Here is a 23653-nt window from a genome sequence, read left to right on the forward strand (position 1 = left end):
ATTCTTCTTACAGATGCAGCACAGAAAGGTGGAGAGGATGTTTCTGCTAGTGGGAGAGTCGAGGACCAGAGGGCCTAGCCTCAGAATACAAGGACATACCTTTAGAAAGGAAATGAAGTGGAATATCTTTAGTCAGAGGGTGGTGAATCTATAGAATTCATTGCCACAGGAGGCTGTGGATACCAAATCAATGGATATTTTTTTAAGGTGGAGATTGATAGGTTCTTGGAGGGTGTCAAGGGTCATGGGAAGAAGGCAGGAAAATCGGTTTGAGAGGAAAAGATAGATCAGCAATGATTGAATGGCGGAGTAGACCCAATGGGCCGAATGGCCTAATTCCGCTGATAGAACTTATGAACTTATGAAGAAATCATCTTATCAGGATGCCTCACAGCTTGGTTTGGGAAGTGCTCTGCCCAAGTCCACAAGGAATTGCAGAGAGTTGCGGATGTAGCCCCGTTCATCACAGACCAGACTCACACCCCCCCCCTTCCCCCCCCCCCCCCCCCGCCCATGACTCCATCTACACCACGTTGCCTCAGGGAAGCAACCAACATAATCAAGGGCCACTTACATCTCCGTCATTCTCCCTTCCCCTCTCTCCCATCAGGCAGAAGATACAAAAACTTGAAAACAAGTACCACTAGACCCAGGAACAGCTACTTCCTTGCTGTTGTGAGGCTACTGAACAGACCTCCTATAAGCTCAGCTTTAGTCACAGTCCTACTAGGCTATTTGGCTCAATTTCTAGAACTTCTGCTTCTGCGTCTTAGAAAGCATTTCATCGGAATGCATCCCAGCTTAGTTTGGGTCGAGACCCTTCTTCAGACTGAAGAAGGGTCTCAACCCGAAACGTCACCCATTCCTTCTCTCCTGAGATGCTGCCTGACCTGCTGAGTTACTCCAGCATTTTGTGAAACTAATATCTTCGATTTGTACCAGCATCTGCAGTTATTTTCTTGCAGCCTAGTTTGGGAACAGTTCCATCCAAGACCGCAAGAAGTCCATAAAGACAACTACTGTGGCCTTGCCCTCGACAACCTTCTTGGTTACTTCTCCAAAAATCCACAATTAAATCCATGAGACACTGTCACCCATGTACAAAACCATGCTGGATATCCCTACTCAAACCTTGCCTTTCCCAATACATGTATATCTTAACATGTACGTCTCGAACCAAAACGTCACCTATTCTTTTCTCCAGAGGTGCTGCCTGACCCGCTGAGTTACTCCAGCCTTTTATGTCTAGAGTAACTCAGCGGGTCAGGCAGCATCTCTGGAGAAAAGGAATAGGTGACGTTTCGGTTCGAGACTCTTCTTCAGACCTTCAGACTTCCTGGTCTGAAGAAGGGTCTCGACCCGAAACGTCACAAATTCCTTTTCTTCAGAGAAGCTGCCTGACCCGCAGAATTACTCCAGCATTTTGTGTCGATCTTTGGTGTAAACCAGCATCTGCAGTTCCTGACTGTACACGTATACCTTACCCAGCAGAACCCTCTTCAGTAACTTTCCTACCACAGATGAAAGGCTCGCTGGTCTATAGTTCCAAGGTTTTTCTTTGTAGCCCTTCTTAAACAGGGTCACAACATTCGCCACCCTCCAGTTTTCTGGCATTTCACAATGTGTCTAAAGTTGATTCATGTAGCTCAGCCTGGGATCCTGCAAAGTCTTCTCCAGCTTGCGACGTTGCCTTTGGAGATTACTGATCAGGCCCGGGAAGATTTATCTACCTTCATATGTCTTAACATATCCTGCGTTTCCTCGACTGTAATGCGGACTGTTCTCAAGGCATTTCTATTAACTGTCCCATTATCCCCAGTCTTCATGGTGAAAACTGAGGAGAAATACTCGTTGAGGACCTTGTCCATCTGCCCAGGCTCCATACATGGATAAGCACTTTATGTTTTATGTTTAGCACTTTAGGTTCTAAGGGGCCCTATTCTCCCTCCGGTTACCTTTTGCTCTTAATATACATATAAAGTCCTTTTGGACACTGATCCTCCATGCGCACCATTCCCCACTAGGGACATTACCTCCTCCACATTGCTGGGGTGGATTTGCATTCATCGTCTGTGTCTGTTTCAGGGAGTACTCGTACAAGTACCGAGCCCCCAGGTCTTCGCTGCGGCCAGTGTCTCAGAATTTCCCCATCGAGGTGGACAACTCCAGTAACTACGGGAAGAATGCGTACGTCTGAGGGACGGCGATGCCTCTGGATCCTTGGTGCCCTGGTCTTTGGACTGACTGTCGTGGGGGGAAGAGGGGGAATTCCTCCCCCCAGCCCACTGTTCACCGTCTCACCTCAGGGAACGCCCGTCCGCCACGCTCCACGGTGCAGCCTGTCGCACTGCCCCTCGATGAACGCGACTGAGATCGATTTCGTGGAGATGCCGGCGATCCTCCCCCCTCCTCTCGGTGGATGGGCTGGGGGGGTGGGAAGGCTGTCAGTGATCGAAGGAATAAAAAAAAGCCTCAAATTCCCGAAGAAAAGTCATATTGTTCCTCATGTTCGAATCCAGTCGGAGTGGGGAGTGAAGGGTCAATAGACAATAGACAATAGGTGCAGGAGGAGGCCATTCAGCCCTTCGAGCCAGCACCACCATTCAATGCGATCATGGCTGATCACTCTCAATCAGTACCCCGTTCCTGCCTTCTCCCCATACCCCCTCACTCCGCTATCCTTAAGAGCTCTATCCAGCTCTCTCTTGAAAGCATCCAACGAACTGGCCTCCACTGCCTTCTGAGGCAGAGAATTCCACACCTTCACCACTCTCTGACTGAAAAAGTTCTTCCTCATCTCCGTTCTAAATGGCCTACCCCTTATTCTTAAACTGTGGCCCCTTGTTTTGGACTCCCCCAACATTGGGAACATGTTTCCTGCCTCTAATGTGTCCAATCCCCTAATTATCTTATATGTTTCAATAAGATCCCCCCTCATCCTTCTAAATTCCAGTGTATACAAGCCCAATTGCTCCAGCCTTTCAACATACGACAGTCCCGTCGGGTGTGTTGTCAATGTGGGGCAGGAGAAATATTCTGACCAGTGTGTGTTGGAACCAACTCTTCCACTGTTCACCCAAACCCTAGCATCACCTCACCAAGACCATCTCATCATGCCAACCCCAGACCATCTCACCAGCACAATCCCCAGCACCATTTCACCTCTATGTTTGCCAACTGTCCAGTATTAGCCGGGACATCCCGTATTTTGGGCTAAAATGGTTTGTCCCGTATGGGCCCGCCCTTATCCAATATTAGACCCAAGGGGCGCTGTAGGCCCGAACGCTATAGGTCCCAACAGTTTAGGTTCGGACAGTGTAGGCCTGGACAGTGTAGGTCACCGCCTAATGGAGGCTGCATAGCAACCTGCCTCCCGGCCCGGGCGGCCGTCATTGGTGGAGCAGGAGCAAGTGGCCGCTGGCTGGGTGAGGTCACGTGGGACGCGGGGCGGTGACGTCACCTTGTCCCGCAGTTGGGAGTGAGATAGTTGGCAACCCTACCCACCACCCTGAACTCCAGCACCACCTCATCATCCCAGACAACAGGCCATCTCACCACCTCAATCGCAAGCACCATCTCAGCACCCCAATCTCCAGGTCATTTCCCCACCCCAACCCCAATAACACCTCACCATCCCAGACCACAGACCACCTCCAACCCTCTTCTGTGCACCAGTTATCTGGCCAAACTCTGGAACAATCTCACCACCCAAGACCGGAGCATCATCTCATCATCCCTGACTCATGCCACTGTGCCAGATCACTGACCATCTCACCATCCCAACCCCCAGAACCTGCTCCCCACACAAGCCCCAGCACCATCTCTCTGGCTCAACACCACCTCACCACCCCAATCTCCAGGACCATGTCACCATCCCAACCCTCAGACCACCTCACCACCCCAATCTCCAGGACCATGTCACCATCACAGCACCATCTCAACCCCAGCACCATCTCACCATCTCAACCCCCAGCACCATCTCACCATTCCAATTCCTAGCCCTATCTCATCATCCTAACCCCCAGCATCACACCGTCCCAGACCTGAGACCATCTCACAACCCCAACCCCAAACCCCCTCACAACCCTAACCCCAGCACATTAATCCCACCCCAACCCCAGCACCATCTTCCCACCCCCGCAGCACCATCTGCCCATGTTTACCCCCAGCAATATCTCCCCACGCTAACCCCCAGCACCATTTTCCCATGCTAACCTGATCACCATCTCACTATCCCAGTCCCCAGCATCATCTCACCATTCCAATTCATAGCACCATCTCATCATCTTAACCCCGAACACCATCTCACCATCCCAGACCATCTCACCACCCCAATCCCCCGAACACCTCAACATCCCAATCTCAAGCACATCTCGGTAGACACAAAATGCAGGAGTAACTCAGCGGGTAAGGCAGCATCACTGGAGAGAAAGAATGGATGACGTTTCGGGTCTCAACCCAAAACATCACCCATTCCTTCTCTCTAGAGATGCTGGCTGAGTTACTCCAGCATTTTGTGCCTACCTTCGATTTAAACCAGCATCTGCAGTTTTTTCCTATACCTCAAGCACATCTCTCCAGCCTAGTCCCCACCAGAACCATATCACAATTCCAACTCCTAGCATTTTCATCGTCCTAGCCCCCAACTATCTCACCATCTGAGACCATCTCACCACCCCAACCACCCGAACACCTCAACATCCCAATCTCAAACACATCTCTCCAGCCTAGAACCATCTCACCATTCCAACTAAGGGCATGCTAATGGCATGTTGACCTTCATAACAAGAGGATTTGAGTATAGGAGTTAAGAGGTCCTTCTGCAGCTCTACAGGGCCCTGGTGAGACCACATCTGGAATATTGTATGCAGTTTTAGTCTCCTAATTTGAGGAAGGGCATCCTTGCTATTGAGGCAGTGAGTTCACCTGGTTAATCCTGATCCTGACTACGGGTGCTGCACTGTAAGGAGTTTGTACGTTCTCCCCGTGACCTGCGTGGGTTTTCTCCGAGATCTTCGGTTTCCTCCCACACTCCAAAGACGTACAGGTATGTAGATTAATTGGCTGGGTAAATGTGAAAAATTGTCCCTAGTGGGTGTAGGATAGTGTTAATGTACGGGGATCGCTGGGCGGCACGGACTTGGAGGGCCGAAAAGGCCTGTTTCCGGCTGTATATATATGATATGATATGATATTCCCCAGGACCATCTCTCCACCCCAGACGTCCATCACCATCTCAGCACTCCAGGCATTCATTGCCGTCTCAACACCGCATTCACCAGAACCATCTCTCCACCGCCTTCACCAGGCCCATCTCATAATGTCATGAGGGTCACAAGGAATAGGAGTAGAATTAGGCCATTCGGCCCATCAAGTCTACTCTGCCATTCTAACCTCATTCTCCTGCCTTCGCCCCATAACCTATGACACATGTACTAATCAGGAATCTATCTATCGCTGCCTTACAAATATTCACTGACGGCCTCCAGAGCCGTCTGTGGCAAAGAATTCCACAGATTCATCACACTCTGACTAAAGAAATTCCTCCTCGTCTCCTTCCTAAAGGAACGTCCTTTAATTCTGAGCCTATGACCCCTAGTCCTAGTGGAAACATCCTCCCCATATCTACTCTATCCAGGGTGGGAAAATCTAATACTAGAGGGCACAGCTTTAAGCGAGAGGGGCAAGGTTTCAAGGAGATGTGCGGAGGCAAGGGTTTTACACAGAGGATGTTGGTGAGTGCCATGGGTGGTGGTTGAAGCAGAGATGATAGTGGTATTTAAAAGACTTTTGGGCAGAGTCATAGAGTGATACAGCGTGGAAGCAGGCCCTTCGGCCTAACTTGCCCACTCCTGTCAACGTCCCATCTACATTAGTACCACCTGCCCACGTTTGGCCAATATCCCTCCAAATCCGTCCTATCCATGTACCTGTCTAACTGTTTCTTAAACATTGGGATAGTCCCTGCCTCAACTGGCAGCTTGTTCCATACACCCACCACCTTTTTGCGTAAAAGGAATATGGATTGGCAAGGAATGGAGGGTTATGGGTTCTGTGCAGGTGGATAAGTAATGGCCTTGGCACATGTTCGGCACAGACATTGTGGGTGGAAGGGCCTGTTCTTGTGTTTTATTGTTCTTAGATCCATGTTTATATGTATGACCCTCCATCCATGTGGGTATCTAAAAGCCTCTGAAATGCCACTATCATATCTGTTTCCACTACTACCTCTTCCAGGCTCCCACCACTCTCTGTGTAAAAAACATACCCGTCACATCTCATTTAAACTTCAAACCTTAAAGCTATGCCCTCTAATTTAGTTTTAGTTTAGAGATACAAGGAGGAAACAGGCCCTTCGGCCCACCGAGTCCGCGCCGACCAGCGATCCCCGCACACTAACGCTAAACCTACACACACCAGGGACAATTTACAATGTTTACCAAAGCCAGTTAGCCTATAAACCTGTACGTCTTTGGAGTGTGGGAAACCCACACAGGTCCTGGGGAGAACGTACAAACTTCGTACTGACAGCACCTGTAATCAGGATCGAACCCGGGTCTCTGGGACTGTGAGGCAGCAACTCTACCGCTGCGCCACCGTACTGCTTGTATCTTTGACATGTTCACAATGGGGAAGAGGCTGTGACTGTCTTCCCTGTGAGGCTGGCTATTGTGGATCAACAGGGCCGTATGTCTAAGTTACAGCAACAATTAAACTTGGTTTAAATTATTACACACCTCATGTGAACGTTTATTTTCATTGTAAGAAGCTGGACTTTGGCCAAGGCATGATAGTTGAGCTTCAGCTTCAGATTATGCACCTTCCTGGAGGTTTGCCTTCTGCGTGAATAAGTTATAAAGTAATTGAGTCATACAACATGGAAACAGACCCTTCAGCCCAACTTGTCCATATTGACCAAGGTGCCGACATGAGTCTGTGTTTGGGCCAGATTTTTCTGAATCTTTCCTCGCCATGAACCTGTACATGTCTTTCAAACGTTGTGAGTGTACTCACCTCTATCACTTCCTCTTATCCTACATGTGCACCATCCTTCATGTGAGAAAAATGTTCCTAAGAATCCCTTTAAATCCATCCTCTTTTCTCCTTCCATCTACGGGATCTAGTTTTAGACTCCACTAACTTGGGATAAAGACTGTGACCGTTTAGTTTCGAGATGTAGCGTGGAAACAGGGCCTTCGGCCCACCGAGTTCACATTAGTCCTATCCTGCACACAAAGGTACAATTTGCAGAAACCTATTGTAATAAATTATATACAGGATTCAAGGATTCGGATCAATGAATGGAGGAAGCACATGGCGAAGAGCACAAATAACTATTTATTCAAGCAAACCCAAGAGACACACAGAAAATCTATCAACTATCAACAAAGAAACAATACAAAATAACTCTTACACCTAGGGTTGCCAACTTCCTCACTCCCAAATATAGGACAAGGTAACGTCACCACGTGACCTCACCCAGCCAATGGCCACGTGCTCCCGCTCCACCAATGGTGGCCGCCAGGGCTGGGAGGCGGATTGCAAGGCAACCTCAGTTAGGTGGCGCCTGGGCCTCTGGGCCTAAATTGCCTAGCTAGACAATAGACAATAGACAATAGACAATAAACAATAGACAATAGACAATAGGTGCAGGAGTAGGCCATTCAGCCCTTCGAGCCAGCACCGCCATTCAATGCGATCATGGCTGATCACTATCAATCAGTACCCCGTTCCTGCCTTCTCCCCATACCCCCTCACTCCGCTATCCTTAAGAGCTCTATCCAGCTCTCTCTTGAAAGCATCCAACGAACTGGCCTCCACTGCCTTCTGAGGCAGAGAATTCCACACCTTCACCACCCTCTGACTGAAAAAGTTCTTCCTCATCTCCGTTCTAAATGGCCTACCCCTTATTCTCAAACTGTGGCCCCTTGTTCTGGACTCCCCCAACATTGGGAACATGTTATCTGCCTCTAATGTGTCCAATCCCCTAATTATCTTATATGTTTCAATAAGATCCCCCCTCATCCTTCTAAATTCCAGTGTATACAAGCCCAATCGCTCCAGCCTTTCAACATACGACAGTCCCGCCATTCCGGGAATTAATCTAGTGAACCTACGCTGCACGCCCTCCATAGCAAGAATATCCTTCCTCAAATTTGGAGACCAAAACTGCACACAGTACTCCAGGTGCGGTCTCACCAGGGCCCGGTACAACTGTAGAAGGACCTCTTTGCTCCTATACTCAACTCCTCTTGTTACGAAGGCCAACATTCCATTGGCTTTCTTCACTGCCTGCTGAACCTGCATGCTTCCTTTCATTGACTGATGCACTAGGACACCCAGATCTCGTTGAACTCCCCCTAGGTGCAGGAGTAGGCCATTCGGCCCTTTGAGCCAGCACCACCATTCAATGTGATCATAGCTGATCGTTCACAATCAGTACCCCGTTCCTGCCTTCTCCCCAAACCCCCTGACTCCGCTATCTTTAAGAGCTCTCTTGAAAGCATCCAGAGAATTAGCCTCCACTGCCTTCTGAGGCAGAGAATTCCATAGATTTACAACTCTCTGACTGAAAAAGTTTTTTCTCATCTCTGTTCTAAACGGCCTACCCCTTATTCTTAAACTGTGGCCCCTGGTACTGGACTCCCCCAACATTGGGAACATGATTCCTGCCTCTAACGTGTCCAATCCCTTAATAATCTTATACGTTTCAATAAGATCCCCTCTCGTCCTTCTAAATTCCAGTGTATACAAGCCTAGTCGCTCCAGTCTTTCAACATACGACAGTCCCGTCATTCCAGGAATTAACCTAGTGAACCTATGCTGCACGCCCTCAAAAGCAAGAATATCCTTCCTCAAATTTGGAGACCAAACCTGCACACAGTACTCCAGGTGCGGTCTCACTAGGGCCCTGTACAACTGCAGAAGGACCTCTTTGCTCTTATACTCAACTCCTCTTGTTATGAAGGCCAACATTCCATTGACTACAGCGGCCCCCTTGCTACAATACCCGGACCTACAGTGTCCAGGCCTACAATATCCGTGCCTAAATGTCCGGGCCGATAGTGTTCGTGCCTACAGTGTCCGGGCCTACAGCGTCCTGGCCTACAGTGTCCGGGCCTAAAATACATACAGTGTCCGGGCCTATAATGTCCGGGCCTACAGTGTCCGGGTCTACAGTGTCCGTGCCTACAGTGTCCGTGCCTACAGTGCCCGGGCCTACAGTGTCCGTCCTACAGTGTCCGGGCCTACAGTGTCCGGGTCTACAGTGTCCGTGCCTACAGTGTCCGTGCCTACAGTGCCCGGGCCTACAGTGTCTGTCCTACAGTGTCCGGGCCTACAGTGTCCGGGCCTACAGTGTCCGGGCCTACAGTGTCCGTGCCTACAGTGTCTGGGCCTACAGTGTCCGGGCCTACAGTGTCCAGGCCTACAGTGTCCGGGCCTACAGTGTCCGGGCCTATAATATATACAGTGTCCGGGCCTATAATGTCCGGGCCTACAGTGTCCGGGCCTACAGTGTCTGGGCCTACAGTGTCCTGGCCTAGAGTGTCCAGGCCTACACTGTCCGGGACTACAGCGGCCCCCGGGCTACTGTAGCCTACAGTGTAGCCTACACTGTAGCCCCCGGCCTACAGTGTCCGTGCCTACAGTGTCTCGGCCTACAATGTCCGGGCCTACAGTGTCCATGCCTACAATATCCAGGCCTACTTCGCCGTCCTGGCCTAATATGGGACAAGGGCTGTACCGTACGGGACAAATCAATAAGACCCAAAATATGGGATGTCCCGGCTAACACGGGACAGTTGGCAACCCTACGTACGCTCCTCTGCATATTTGTGTCTCCTAAATGCACTGGCTGGCAGCGGCACACAGCATGGTCCAAGCTCTTCCTCTCTCTCCCTCTCTCTTCTTGGCGAAGCTCTTTTCTCTCCCCGAAGATGAAGCTCATGCTCTCATGGTAGAAGCACGTGTTTATATAATAACGTTATCTCTATGAAGAACGGGTGATGTGTCAAGCTAGCTGTACTCCTTGGTACCATAATGGCGTGAGTTATGTGTCTTGTCAGACACTGAGCTAGTTTCGGATGTCTCTGGGAAGGCAAAGCTTATCTCAGTGACCTCGCAGGTCTCCTCGTGATCCCAAGCAGGATTCTAAGTGCGGTGCTGTTAATTTAGCTGACAACTACATTTTAGCTCGTAGTCTGTTTAACCCTGACATTACACCAATTAACCTGCAAACCTGCACGTCTTTGGAATGCTGGAAGAAACCGGAGCACCCGGTGAAAACCCACACGGTCACTGGGCGAACGTGCAAACTCCATGCAGGCAGCACCTGTAGTCAGGGTCAAACCCGGGTCTCTGGCACTGTGAGACAGCAACTCTGCTGCTGTGCCAATGTGCTGCTCACATGATTTTATGCCCAGCATGATTTTATACACCTGTATCAGGTCATTTTCTTTGCTCCAGCAGCAGAAGTCCCAGCCTATCCAATCTCTCTTTATAGATTAAGCCCTCAGTACCAGCAAAATATTTGTGAATCTCTTCTATATCCTCTCTGGCTTCAACACAGAACTGTACAGAGGATTTCGGAGCAAGGAGGTCCTACTGCAGTTGTTCAGGGCCCTAGTGAGATCACACCTGTAGTATTGTGTGCAGTTTTGGTCTCCTAATTTGAGGAAGGACATTCTTGCTATTGAGGGAGTGCAACGTAGGTTCATCAGGTTAATTCCAGGGATGGCGGGACTGACATATGACGAAAGAATGGGCTGAGATTTAGAAGGATGAGAGGGGATCTTTTTAGAAACATGTAAAATTCTTAAGGGATTGGACAGGCTAGATGCAGGAACAATGTTCCCCATGTTGGGGGAGTCCAGAACCAGGGATCACAGTTTAAGAATAAGGGGTAGGCCATTTAGGACTGAGATGAGGAAACACCTTTTCACCCAGATAGTTGTGAATCTGTGGAATTCTCTGCCACAGAAGGCAGTGGAGGCCAAGTCAATACACCATAGACAATAGACAATAGGTGCAGTAGGCCATTCGGCCCTTCGAGCCAGCACCGCCATTCAATGTGATCATGGCTGATTATCACAGTCACAGGATGTTTTCAAGAGAGAGTTAGATTTAGCTCTTCGGGCTAACAGAATTAAGGGATATGGGGGAAAAGCAGGAACGGGGTACTGACTTTGGATGATCAGCCATGATCATATTGAATGGCGGTGCTGGCTCAAAGGGTCGAATGGCGTACTCCTGCACCTATTTTCTGTTTCTAAGTTTCTATGTATACAATATTCCAGGTGTGATCTCATCAACATCTTGTACAGGTGTAATAGGACGTCCAACTCTTGTGCTTGGGTGCTGTCTATATGGAGTTTGTATCGTCTCCCCGTGACATGTGTGGATTTTCTCCGGGATCTCCCACACTCCAAAGACATACAGGTTTTTTAGGTCAATTGGCTTGGTAAATTGTAAATTGTCCCCGCTGTGTGTGGGATAGTGTTAATGCGCGGGAATTGCTGGTCGGCGTGGACTCGGTGGGCCGAAGGGCCTGTTTCTTCACTGTATCTCCTGTGAGAGTGAAGACAAGGATGGAAGAATCAGGTTGATGAGGATGTTGAAGCATATCACAGAGACATAGATCAGGTATACGCAGCTGGGAACATGCAAGTCCCTTGAGAATTTAAGGGATTTGGAATACACTTAGGAAGGAAATTAGGAAGGCAAAAATGGCCATTTAGAACTGAGGTGAGGAAAAGCTTTTTCACACAGAGAGTTGTGAATTTGTGGGATTCTCTGTGGGAGCAGTAGGACCCAGCAGAGTCAGAACAGTGCTGTCGGAGTCGGCATTGTGGAGGCTGTGGGCCTGATGCTGAGCCTGGAACTGGGGTGAGGCTGGTGGGCCTGATGCTGAGCCTGGAACTGGGGTGAGGCTGGTGGGCGGTGGAGAGGCGAGGGTCGGCGGAGTCGTTAGGGGGGGGGGGCTCATGGGGGGCTGGAGTGGAGATATGGTTCGGCAGCAGCAGTATCGGTGGCCCCAGAGAGACAGTGAAGGTCGGCAACAGCGGTGGCAATGGCCCCAGTGACCAGAATACCCAGAGTACCTTGACGAGGATGTTGCCCGGACTCAAACTGCCTGAGTCACAGGCGAGGTTAAGCAGGGTGGGACTACATTCCTTGGAGTGCAGGAGGTTTTGTGCAGATCTTACAGAGATATGTACAATCATGAGGGAAGTAGATAAGGTGAATTTTCCCAGATTTGGGGAATCAAGAACAAGGCAAATGTTGAAGGCGAGAGAATAATGATTTAATACGAACCTGAAGGGGCAACATTTTCACAGAGAGAGTGAAGGGTGTACGGAATGTGTTGCCAGAGGTGGTATGGGGCATGCATAGGAAGGAACTGCAGATGCTGTGCGCTGGTTTAAACTGAAGACAGACACAAAATGCTGGCGTGTTCCTACTCAGCGGGACAGGCACCATCTCTGGAGAGAAGGAATGGGTGATGTTTCAGGTCGAAATCCTTCTTCAGACCAGATTCAGGGGAAAGGGAAACGAGAGATAGAGATGGTGATGTAGACAGATATAGAACAAATGAATGAAAGTTACGCAACAAAGCAACGATGATAAAGGAAACAGGCCATTGTTTGCTGTTTGCCAGGTGAGAATGAGAAGCTAGTGCGATTTGGGTAGGGGAGGGATGGAGAGAGAGTTGGTTGATGTTGGACAGTTGGGTCGAAGGGCCTATTTTCACGTTGTATGACTCTAGGACTTGACCAGCAGCATTACAAATATCGAGAAGACATTTGGACAGGTACCAAAAACAGAAGACAATTTGGACAGAATGATCCCAGGAATGAGTAGGTTAACCTGCGATGAGCGTTTGTTGGCACTGGGACATAGCAGAAGCACCCACGTCGCGGGGCTGGAAACTGGAAGTGTCCTGAGCTAATTCTGCTACCACCATCGTCTATTGTACAAGTGATGGCTCCCACTGATTGTCGCCGGAAGTTTGCGCCCTTTTCAGGACGGACGATGACAGTGATGTAACATTGAAACATGGGTGATGAAGACGAAAGAAGAATTGTATATTTACTTCTTGTGTTGTTGCGTTTAATGTTCTCGTAAAGCTGTTTTGTTTAGTTTAGTTTAGTTTATTGTCACGTGTACCGAGGTACAGTGAAAAGCTTTTGTTGCCTGCTCACCAGTCAGCAGAAAGACAATATGTGATTACAATCGATTCATTTACAGTGTAAAGTGATAAGCGAATAACGTTCAGTGCAAGGCAAAACCAACAAAGTCCGATCGAGAATAGTCCGAGGATCATCCAAGAGGTAGATAGTAGTTCAGCACTGTTCTCTGGCTGTGGTGGGATGATTCAGTTGCCTGATAACAGCTGGGAAGAGATTGTCCCTGAATCTGGAGGTGTGCTTTTTCACACTTCTATACCTTTTGCCTGGTGGGAGAGGGGAGAAGAGGAGGTGGCCAGGGTTCACCTCGTCCTTAATTATGGTGCTGGCCTTGCCAATAGACAATAGACAATAGACAATAGGTGCAAGAATAGGCCATTCAGCCCTTCGAGTCAGCACCGCCATTCAATGCGATCATGGCTGATCACTCTCAATCAGTACCCCGTTCCTGCCTTCTCTCCATCCCCCCTGACTCCGCTATCCTTAAGAGCTCTATCCAGCTCTCTCTTGAGTGCATTCAGAGAATTGACCTCCACTGCCCTCTGAGGCAGAGAATTCCACACCTTCACCACTCTCTGACTGAAAAAGTTCTTCCTCATCTCCGTTCTAAATGGCCTACCTCTTATTCTTAAACTGTGGCCCCTTGTTCTGGACTCCCCCAACATTGGGAACATGTTTCCTGCCTCTAATGTGTCCAATCCCCTAATTATCTTATATGTTTCAATAAGATCCTCCCTCATCCTTCTAAATTCCAGTGTATACAAGCCCAATCGCTCCAGCCTTTCAACATACGACAGTCCCGCCGATGCAGTGTGAGGTCCAAATGCAGTCAATAGAAGGCTGTGTCTACAATTTCTTGAAGTCTTGGGTGGAGCTGTTCCCAAACCATACTGTGATGCAGTCTGAAGAAGGATCTCGACCCGAAACGTCGCCCATTTCTTTTCTCCAGACATGCTGCCTGTCCCGCTGAGTTACTCCAGCATTTTGTGTCGATCTAAGCTGTGATGCATCGTGACATAATGCTTTCTGTGGTGCTTCTGTAGGAGTTGGTGAGAGTTGTGGGGGACATGCCGAACTTCCTAAGCCTTCCAAGGAAGGAGAGGCGTTGGTGTGCTCATTATTTTGGGACATGGCACATGGCAATTAAACATTCCTGATGGTCTCGTGGTTCTTTCTCGGGTACGGAGACCAGGTGCACGGTTCTCCCGATACTGCCTCCAACAAAATACATGCTTGCCTTTTGCAAATGCCTGATTGTAAATAGTAGGAACGTCCTTGTTGTCGATGGTTGCCTAATGGTGGCGGAGAGATCAAGCGTTATCAGACCCTGAGCTTATTGACTACCTGTGTTACGCAGCGATAGCAATGAATTATTGTTGTTTTTTAAGCCCATATAAATTTGGCCCTGTACTTCAATCTTGACAATCTGTCTCTTTGACAAATGAGTGCGGCTGAAGTGATAGCTTATCAGTAATCTGAACAGCAGGCAGAACCATTCTCACCCCCGACAGAGTCCCAGCCTGGCTTCTCCGATATTCCCCGCGGAAGGACGGTTCAGATCAACACTGGTCTCTTTGCCTTTCATGACATTGCCCAAATGTTTGTTCAAACTGTTGTCGCGAGTGTGCAAATATTTCCCAGTTTGTGTCCTTGAACTCTGCGCTCACCTCAGTGGTAATCACTTAAAGCCAATCAATAAGCCATAATTAATAATTGCACCCGGAGCCATAAATATCACTGTTAAAGTTCACTCTGATAATTTTCCATGGGTTTTGGCCTCGCCAGCGATGTGTTGCTATAGGGACATAAGAAAATAACTGCAGATGCTGGTACAAATCATATGTACCCATTCTTTCTCTCCAGAGATTCTGTCTGTCCCGCTGAGTTACTCCAGCTTTTTGTGTCTATCTTTGGTTTAAACCAGCATCTGCAGTTCCTTCCTACACAATGCTTTCAGGAGAGGTTGGACAAACCCGGATTGTTTTCTCATGAAAGCCAGAGTTCGAAAGGAGAACTGATAGAAGTATATGAAATTATGAGAGGCACGGATAGGCATTTCATAATCCCCAGGGTGGAAATGCCAAAGACTAGAGTGCACAGACCTCATTTTGGGCTGTGATGAGGATAAACTTTTTCACCCAAAGAGTCAAGTCAAGTCGAGTCAAATTTATTTGTCACATACACATACACGATGTGCAGTGAAATGAAAGTGGCAGTGCCTGCGGATTGTGCACAAAATAATTACAGTTACAGCATATAATAAGTTAATAAGTTACTAAAAATAAATAGTGTAGACAAAAATTTAGTCTCTGGAGTTATAAAAGTTGACAGTCCTGACGGGCTGTGGGAAGAAACTCCGTCTCATCCTCTCCGTTTTCACAGCGTGACAGCAGAGGCGTTTGCCTGATCGTAGCATCTGGAACAGTCCGTTACTGGGGTGGCAGGGGTCCCTCATGATCTTGCTGGCTCTGGATCTGCACCTCCTGATGTATAGGTCCTGCAGGGGGACGAGTGTAGTTCCTATGGTGCGTTCTGCCGAACGCACTACTCTCTGCAGGGCCATCCTGTCCTGGGCAGAGCTGTTCCCAAACCAGACTGTAATGTTGCCGGACAGGATGCTCTCTACAGCCCCAGAGTAGAAGCAATGAAGGATCCTCAGAGACACTCTGAATTTCCTCAGTTGTCTGAGATGGTAAAGGCGCTGCTTTGCCTTACCCACCAGTGCGGCAATGTGCGTTGCCCACGTCAGATCCTCTGCGATGCAGACTCCCAAGTATTTAAAACTGCTCACCCTATCCACTGTAGACCCATTTATCTCCAGTGCCGTGTACCTCCTTGGATGTTTAGCCCTTCTGAAGTCCACAATCAGCTCCTTCGTTTTAGTGACATTCAAGAGGAGGCTATTGTCCTGACACCAGAGTGCCAGATCAGCCACCTCCTCCCGGTAGGCCTTCTCATCGTTGTTGGAGATCCGGCCCACCACCACAGTGTCATCAGCAAACTTGATGATGGAGTTTGAGCTGAACCTGGCCCCAGAGTCATGTGTGTACAGGGAGTACAGTAGGGGGCTAAGGACGCAACCCTGGGGGGAGAGAGTTGTGAATCTGTGGAATTCTCTGCCACAGAAGGCAGTGGAGACCAATTCTCTGGATGTACTCCAGAGAGAGTTAGATATAGCTCTTAGGGCTAACAGAATCAAGGGATATGGGTAGAAAGCAGGAACAGAATATTGATTCTGGATGACCAGCGATGATCATATTAGATAGTATTTATTCACAAAATGTTGGAGTAACTCAGCAGGTCAGGCAGCATCTCAGGAGAGAAGGAATGGGTGACATTTCGGGTCGAGACCCTACTTCAGACTAAAGAAGGGTCTCGACCCGAAACGTCACCCATTCCTTCTCTCCTGAGATGCTACCGGACTTGCTGAGTTATTCCAGCATTTTGTGAATAAATACCTTCGATTTGTACCAGCATCTGCAGTTATTTTCTTACACATCATATTAGATGGCATTGCTGGCTCGAAGGGCCGAATGCCCTATTCCTGGACCTATTTTCTATGTTTCTTTGTTTCTTTAGCTTTAATGTAAGAAGGACAAATTTGAAAGAGTTGTGCGGGGCAAAAGATATGATGCACAGAGTTTGGTGGGTGTCTGGAATATGCTGGGAGGTGGTGGTAGTGGAGGCGGATATGGGAGTGGTGTTTCCGAGGCTTCTAGATAGACGCATGTTTATGCAGGGAGTGGAGGAATATGGATCAGGTGCAGGGGGATGAGATTAGTTTGTCTTGGAGTCATGTTTGGACATTGTGGGCCTGTTCCTGTGCTGTACTGTTCGATGTTCTGCCATGCTTTTAACTTCTGGGCCTAGCGACTCATTAGCTGACAAGACTGAGTAGATGTAACCAGCCCGAGGTCCAAGTGGGCCAGCAGATGGTTTCGATAGGAAAAGGTTGAGCTTACGTGGAATTACGGAGATAAAATAATCTGGTGCTCCTAGGGGTCAACAGCGGGTCACCGCTGAATGGAGGGAATGGAGCAAAGTTTCATTGAAATGCAGCGGAAGCGAAAGGAAAACATTCAACAAGTCCAGACGTACAGGTTTGTAGGCTATGTGGCTTGGTAAATTTATAAATTGTCCCGAGTGTGTGTGGGAGAGTGTTAGTGTTAATAGGGTGGTCACGGTGGCACAGTGGTACATGTGCTGCCTTACAGCGAATGCAGCGCCGGAGACCCGGGTTCGATCCTGACTACGGGTTCAGGCTGTATGGAGTTTGTACGTTCTCCCCGTGACCTGCGTGCGTTCTCTCCGAGACCTTCGGTTTCATCCCACACTCCAAAGACGTGCAGGTTTGTAGGTTGTAGGTTGCAGTATTTATTCACAAAATGCTGGAGTAACTCAGCAGGTCAGGCAGCATCTCAGTCTGAAGAAGGGTCTCGGCCCGAAACGTCACCCATTCCTTCACTCCTGAGATGCTGCCTGACCTGCTGAGTTACTCCAGCATTTTGTGAATAAATACCTTTGATTCGTACCAGCATCTGCAGTTATTTTCTTATAGGTTTGTAGGTTAATCGGCTTGGTAAATGTAAATTGCAAAGATGCAATAAGGCTGCAGGGTGACTTGGACAGGTTGTGTGAGTGGGCGGATACATGGCAGATGCAGTTTAATGTAGATAAGTGTGAGGTTATTCACTTTGGAAGTAAGAATAGAAAGGCAGATTATTATCTGAATGGTGTCATGTTAGGAAGAGGGGATGTTCAACGAGATCTGGGTGTCCTAGTGCATCAGTCACTGAAAGGAAGCATGCAGGTACAGCAGGCAGTGAAGAAAGCCAATGGAATGTTGGCCTTCATAACAAGAGGAGTTGAGTATAGGAGCAAAGAGGTCCTTCTACAGTTGTACCGGGCCCTGGTGAGACCGCACCTGGAGTACTGTGTGCAGTTTTGGTCTCCAAATTTGAGGAAGGATATTCTTGCTATTGAGGGCGTGCAGCATAGGTTCACTAGGTTGATTCCCGGAATGGCGGGACTGTCGTATGTTGAAAGGCTGGAGCAATTAGGCTTGTATGCACTGGAATTTAGAAGGATGAGGGGGGATCTTATTGAAACGTATAAGATAATTAGGGGATTGGACACATTAGAGGCAGAAAACATGTTCCCAATGTTGGGGGAGTCCAGAACAAGGGGCCACAGTTTAAGAATAAGGGGTAGGCCATTTAGAACGGAGGTGAGGAAGAACTTTTTCAGTCAGAGAGTGGTGAAAGTGTGGAATTCTCTGCCTCAGAAGGCAGTGGAGGCCAGTTCGTTGGATGCTTTCAAGAGAGAGCTGGATAGAGCTCTTAAGGATAGCGGAGTGAGGGGGTATGGGGAGAAGGCAGGAACGGGGTACTGATTGAGAGTGATCAGCCATGATCGCATTGAATGGTGGTGCTGGCTCGAAGGGCTGAATGGCCTACTCCTGCACCTATTGTATATTGTCTATTGTCTATTGTCCCCAGTGGGTGTAGGATAGTGTTAAAAATTATCCTTAGTAGGTGTAGGATACTTCCAGTATAGACCATGGTGGACCCTTCAGAAGGGATGACCACATGATACAAGATACAATGTGTGGGGATCACTGTTAGGTGCGGACTCATAACATAACATATAACATATAACTACAGCATGGAAACAGGCCTGTCCGGCCCTACCAGTCCACGCCGACCATTCTCCCTGACCTAGTCTCATCTACCTGCACTCAGACCATAACCCTCCAATCCCCTCCTATCCATATACCTATCCAATTTACTCTTAAATAATAAAATCGAGCCAGCCTCCACCACTTCCACCGGAAGCCCATTCCATACAGCCACAACCCTCTGAGTAAAGAAGTTCCCCCTCATGTTACCCCTAAACCTTTGTCCCTCAATTCTGAAGCTATGTCCCCTTGTTGGAATCTTCCCCACTCTCAAAGGGAAAAGCCTACCCACGTCAACTCTGTCCGTCCCTCTCAAAATTTTAAAAACCTCTATCAAGTCCCCCCTCAACCTTCTACGCTCCAAAGAATAAAGACCCAACCTATTCAACCTCTCTCTGTAGCCTAAGTGCTGAAACCCAGGCAACATTCTAGTAAATCTCCTCTGTACCCTCTCCATTTTGTCGACATCCTTCCTATAATTTGGCGACCAGAACTGCACACCATACTCCAGATTCGGCCTCACCAATGCCCTGTACAATTTCAACATTACATCCCAACTTCTATACTCGATGCTCTGATTTATAAAGGCAAGCATACCAAACGCCTTCTTCACCACCCTATCCACATGAGATTCCACCTTCAGGGAACAATGCACAGTTATTCCCAGATCCCTCTGTTCCATTGCATTCCTCAATTCCCTACCATTTACCCTGTACGTCCTATTTTGATTTGTCCTACCAAAATGCAGCACCTCACACTTATCGGCATTAAACTCCATCTGCCATCTTTCAGCCCACCCTTCCAAAAGGCCCAAGTCTCTCTGTAGACTTTGAAAATCTACCTCACTATCAACTACTCCACCTATCTTAGTATCATCTGCATATTTACTAATCCAATTTGCCACACCATCATCCAGATCATTAATGTAAATGACAAACAACAGTGGACCCAACACAGATCCTTGGGGCACTCCACTAGACACTGGCCTCCAACCTGACATACAATTGTCAACCATTACCCTCTGGTATCTCCCATTCAGCCATTGTTGAATCCATCTTGCAACCTCACTATTAATACCCAACGATTTAACCTTCTTAATCAACCTTCCATGTGGAACCTTGTCAAATGCCTTACTGAAGTCCATATAGGCAACATCCACAGCCTTGCCCTTATCAATTTCCCTGGTAACCTCTTCAAAAAATTCAAGAAGATTAGTCAAACATGACCTTCCAGGCACAAATCCATGTTGACTGTTTCTAATCAGGCCTTGATTATCCAAATAATTATATATATTGTCCCTAAGTATCTTTTCCATTAATTTTCCCACCACAGACGTCAAACTAATAGGTCTATAATTGCTAGGTTTACTTTTAGAACCTTTTTTAAACAAAGGCACAACATGCGCAATGCGCCAATCTTCCGGCACCATCCCTGTTTCTAATGACGTTTGAAATATTTCCGTCATAGCCCCTGCTATTTCTGCACTAACTTCCCTCAATGTCCTAGGGAATATCCTATCAGGACCTGGAGACTTATCCACTTTTATATTCTTCAAAAGTGTCCGTACCTCCTCTTCTTTAATCCTCCTAATTTCCATCACTACTCTACTTGTTTCGCTTACCTCACATAATTCAATATCCTTCTTCTCGGTAAATACCGAAGAAAAGAAATTGTTTAATATCTCCCCCATTTCTTCCGGCTCAGCACATAGCTGTCCACTCTGACTCTCTAATGGACCAATTTTATCCCTCACTATCCTTTTGCTATTGACCGGAAGAGATAGCCAGGACACCGGGCGCTCCGTGGATAGTTGTCGGCACGAACAGGCGTCGCAGGCGGAGGAGAAACAGGAAGCAAAAGCGAGGATGCCGGTCCGGTATACTTGCCAAGCTAAAGAGACAGCCACACAAACCACCGCTACCCAGCATGTTTCTCACCAACGCCAGATCCATCATCAACAAAATGGACGAACTAAAACTACAGATATCAGCAAACAAACTCGTGGAGGACTGTTGCATTCTCTTAGTAACAGAGACATGGCTTCATCCACTTATCCCAGACGGAGCCATTGAGCTAGCCGGGCGTACAGCGTTTCGTTGGGACAGAAACATCGACTCCGGTAAAAGCAAGGGGGGGGGGGGGGGTTATGCATTTACGTGCACAACAGCTGGTGCACTAACATCCAAATCATAGATAGCCACTGTTCTCCTGATCTGGAGTCCCTAACAGTTAAATGCAGGCCTTTTTACCTTCCTCGCGAATTTACAGGGGTTATAGTAACAGCAGTCTACATCCCACCGAATGCTAACGCTAGCACAGCTTTAGGCTACCTGCTCGGTGCAATAAACTCACAACAGAGCACATATCCAGAAGCAGCCCACATCATAGCCGGGGACTTCAACCATGCAGACCTAAAGTCAGTTCTCCCGAAACTTGAACAACACATAAGATGTGCTACCAGGGGGAAAAACACACTAGACAAGGTTTACTCAAATATTAAGAAGGGTTTCAGGTCAGCACCACTACCACACCTGGGGCAGTCAGATCACCTGTCCATATTCCTAACTCCAGCATACACCCCACTCAGGAGGAAAGCTCCAGTCACCATAAAGACTGTTAAGACATGGCCTGAAGGAGCTTCCTCGCAGCTGCAGGATTGCTTCGAAAGGACCAACTGGGATATTTTTGAGGATCATGACTTGGAGGAGTACACATCAACTGTACTTTGCTACATCAAAAACTGTGTTGACAATGTCACCGTCGACAAACGCATCCGGTTGTATCCCAATCAAAAACCCTGGATGACAAAGGATGTCAGGTCTCTCCTCAAGGACCGTAACACCGCCTTCAGGTCTAGTGATAGAGCTCTATACAGTGCTGCTAGAACCAACCTGAAGAGAGGCATCAAGGATGCCAAAGCGTCCTACAAGAGGAAGATTGAGGACCACTTTTCCAACAATGACCCACGGCGGGTATGGCAAGGCATCCAGCACATCACCAACTACAAGACCAGCAACCGCACGACTGCCGACGGCGACGCCTCGCTGGCAGAGGAACTTAACTGTTTCTTTGCTCGTTTCGAGGTGAAAGCTACAGTGGCAGACATAACACCCTCTCCAGCACCTGACAGCAACACCTTCACTGTGCAGGAGTATGATGTTAAGCGCGTGCTCAGAGCAGTGAATCCCAGGAAAGCTGCAGGCCCCGATGGTGTGACGGGCAGAGTGCTGAGGGAATGTGCAGACCAATTATCTGAGGTCTTCACAAAAATCTTCAACCTGTCCCTTTTAAAATCCACCATCCCTCCCTGCCTGAAGTCCGCCACAATCATCCCACTGCCGAAAAAGTCTGTCATCAGCGGTCTTAACGACTACCGTCCGGTAGCACTCACACCGGTCATCACAAAGTGCTTCGAGAGACTGGTCCTGCAGCACATCAAAGCCAGCCTCCCACCCACCTTCGACCCACACCAGTTTGCCTACAGAGCAAATAGGTCTACAGGGGATGCCATCGACACTGCTCTTCACACTGCACTGACCCACCTTGAACACCAGGGGAGCTATGTGAGGATGCTCTTCCTCGACTTCAGCTCTGCCTTTAACACGGTCATCCCGAGCAGACTGGTCACCAAACTTTCCGACCTTGGATTTTCCCAAACCATCTGCCAATGGATCAAGGACTTCCTGACCAACCGCCCCCAGACCGTCAAAATAGGCCCTCACCTCTCCTCCACCATTACACTGAGCACCGGCTCACCACAGGGCTGTGTGTTGAGCCCCATCCTTTACTCCCTCTACACTCACGACTGCGCCCCCACCCATCCCACCAACACCATCATCAAGTTCGCGGATGACACGACTGTGGTTGGACTCATCTCAGAAGGAGATGAGACAGCCTATAGGGATGAAATCCAAAGGCTGGCAGCATGGTGTTCAGTGAACAATCTGGTCCTGAACTCCTCCAAAACAAAGGAACTTATAATTGACTTTAGAAAAACCAGTGGAGATTACGACCCACTCTACATCAATGGGGTCTGTGTGGAAAGGGTACCAGCTTTCAGGTTCCTGGGTACGCACATCGCAGAGGATCTTACCTGGTCTACCAACACCATCACCACAGTAAAGAAGGCACAGCAGAGACTCCACTTCCTGAGGATCCTCAGGAAAACCAACCTGCAGGAGAAGCTCATGTTGTCCTTCTATCGCTGCTCCATCGAGAGTGTGCTGGCATACTGTATAACCACATGGTATGCCAGCTGCTCAGAAAAGGACAGGAAGGCCCTTCAGAGGGTCATCACGACGGCCCAGAAGATCATCGGCTGCTCACTGCCCTCCCTGGAGCACCTGTTCAGACTACGCTGCCTCAGTAGAGCAGGCAAAATAATAAAAGATCCATCCCACCCCGGCCACCGTCTGTTTGTTCATCTGCCCTCTGGTCGACGTTTCAGGTCGATCAAATCCCGAACAAACAGACTTAAGAACAGTTTTTACCCCAGGGCCATACGAGAACTTTGCACTAGGCAACACCGTTAAAAAATCTTGTACTTAATATAATTGTATTTAATTGTATTTATGTATTTATTTGTTTTTGCATTTATTGCATATATGTTTGTACGCACCGTCAGGATTGGCTATTTTTTAATTTCGTTGTACTCGTTGCAATGACAATAAATGAATATTATTATTATTATTATTATTACATATCTGTAGAACCCCTTGGGGTTTACTTTTACATTACTTGCCAAAGCAGCCTCATATCTTTTTTTCGCTTTTCTAATTTCCTTTTTAAG

The 23653-nt window shown here is 48.2% G+C and overlaps 1 protein-coding gene across 1 annotated transcript in view; it reads left to right on the plus strand.

Annotated features, from left to right (window-relative positions):
* The window catches only part of cldn15a (claudin 15a), a 40039-nt gene extending 33329 nt beyond the window's left edge, over window positions 1-6710 (plus strand). The window contains exon 5 of the mRNA XM_078427977.1: window positions 2086-6710. Within this exon, the coding sequence (XP_078284103.1) occupies window positions 2086-2197 (112 nt within the window). The 3' untranslated portion in view covers window positions 2198-6710. The remainder of the gene's footprint in view (window positions 1-2085) is intronic.
* Window positions 6711-23653: the final 16943 nt, after the last annotated feature.

This window comes from Rhinoraja longicauda, chromosome 34, assembly GCF_053455715.1.
Source record: "Rhinoraja longicauda isolate Sanriku21f chromosome 34, sRhiLon1.1, whole genome shotgun sequence".
NCBI classification, from domain to species: Eukaryota; Metazoa; Chordata; class Chondrichthyes; order Rajiformes; family Arhynchobatidae; genus Rhinoraja; species Rhinoraja longicauda.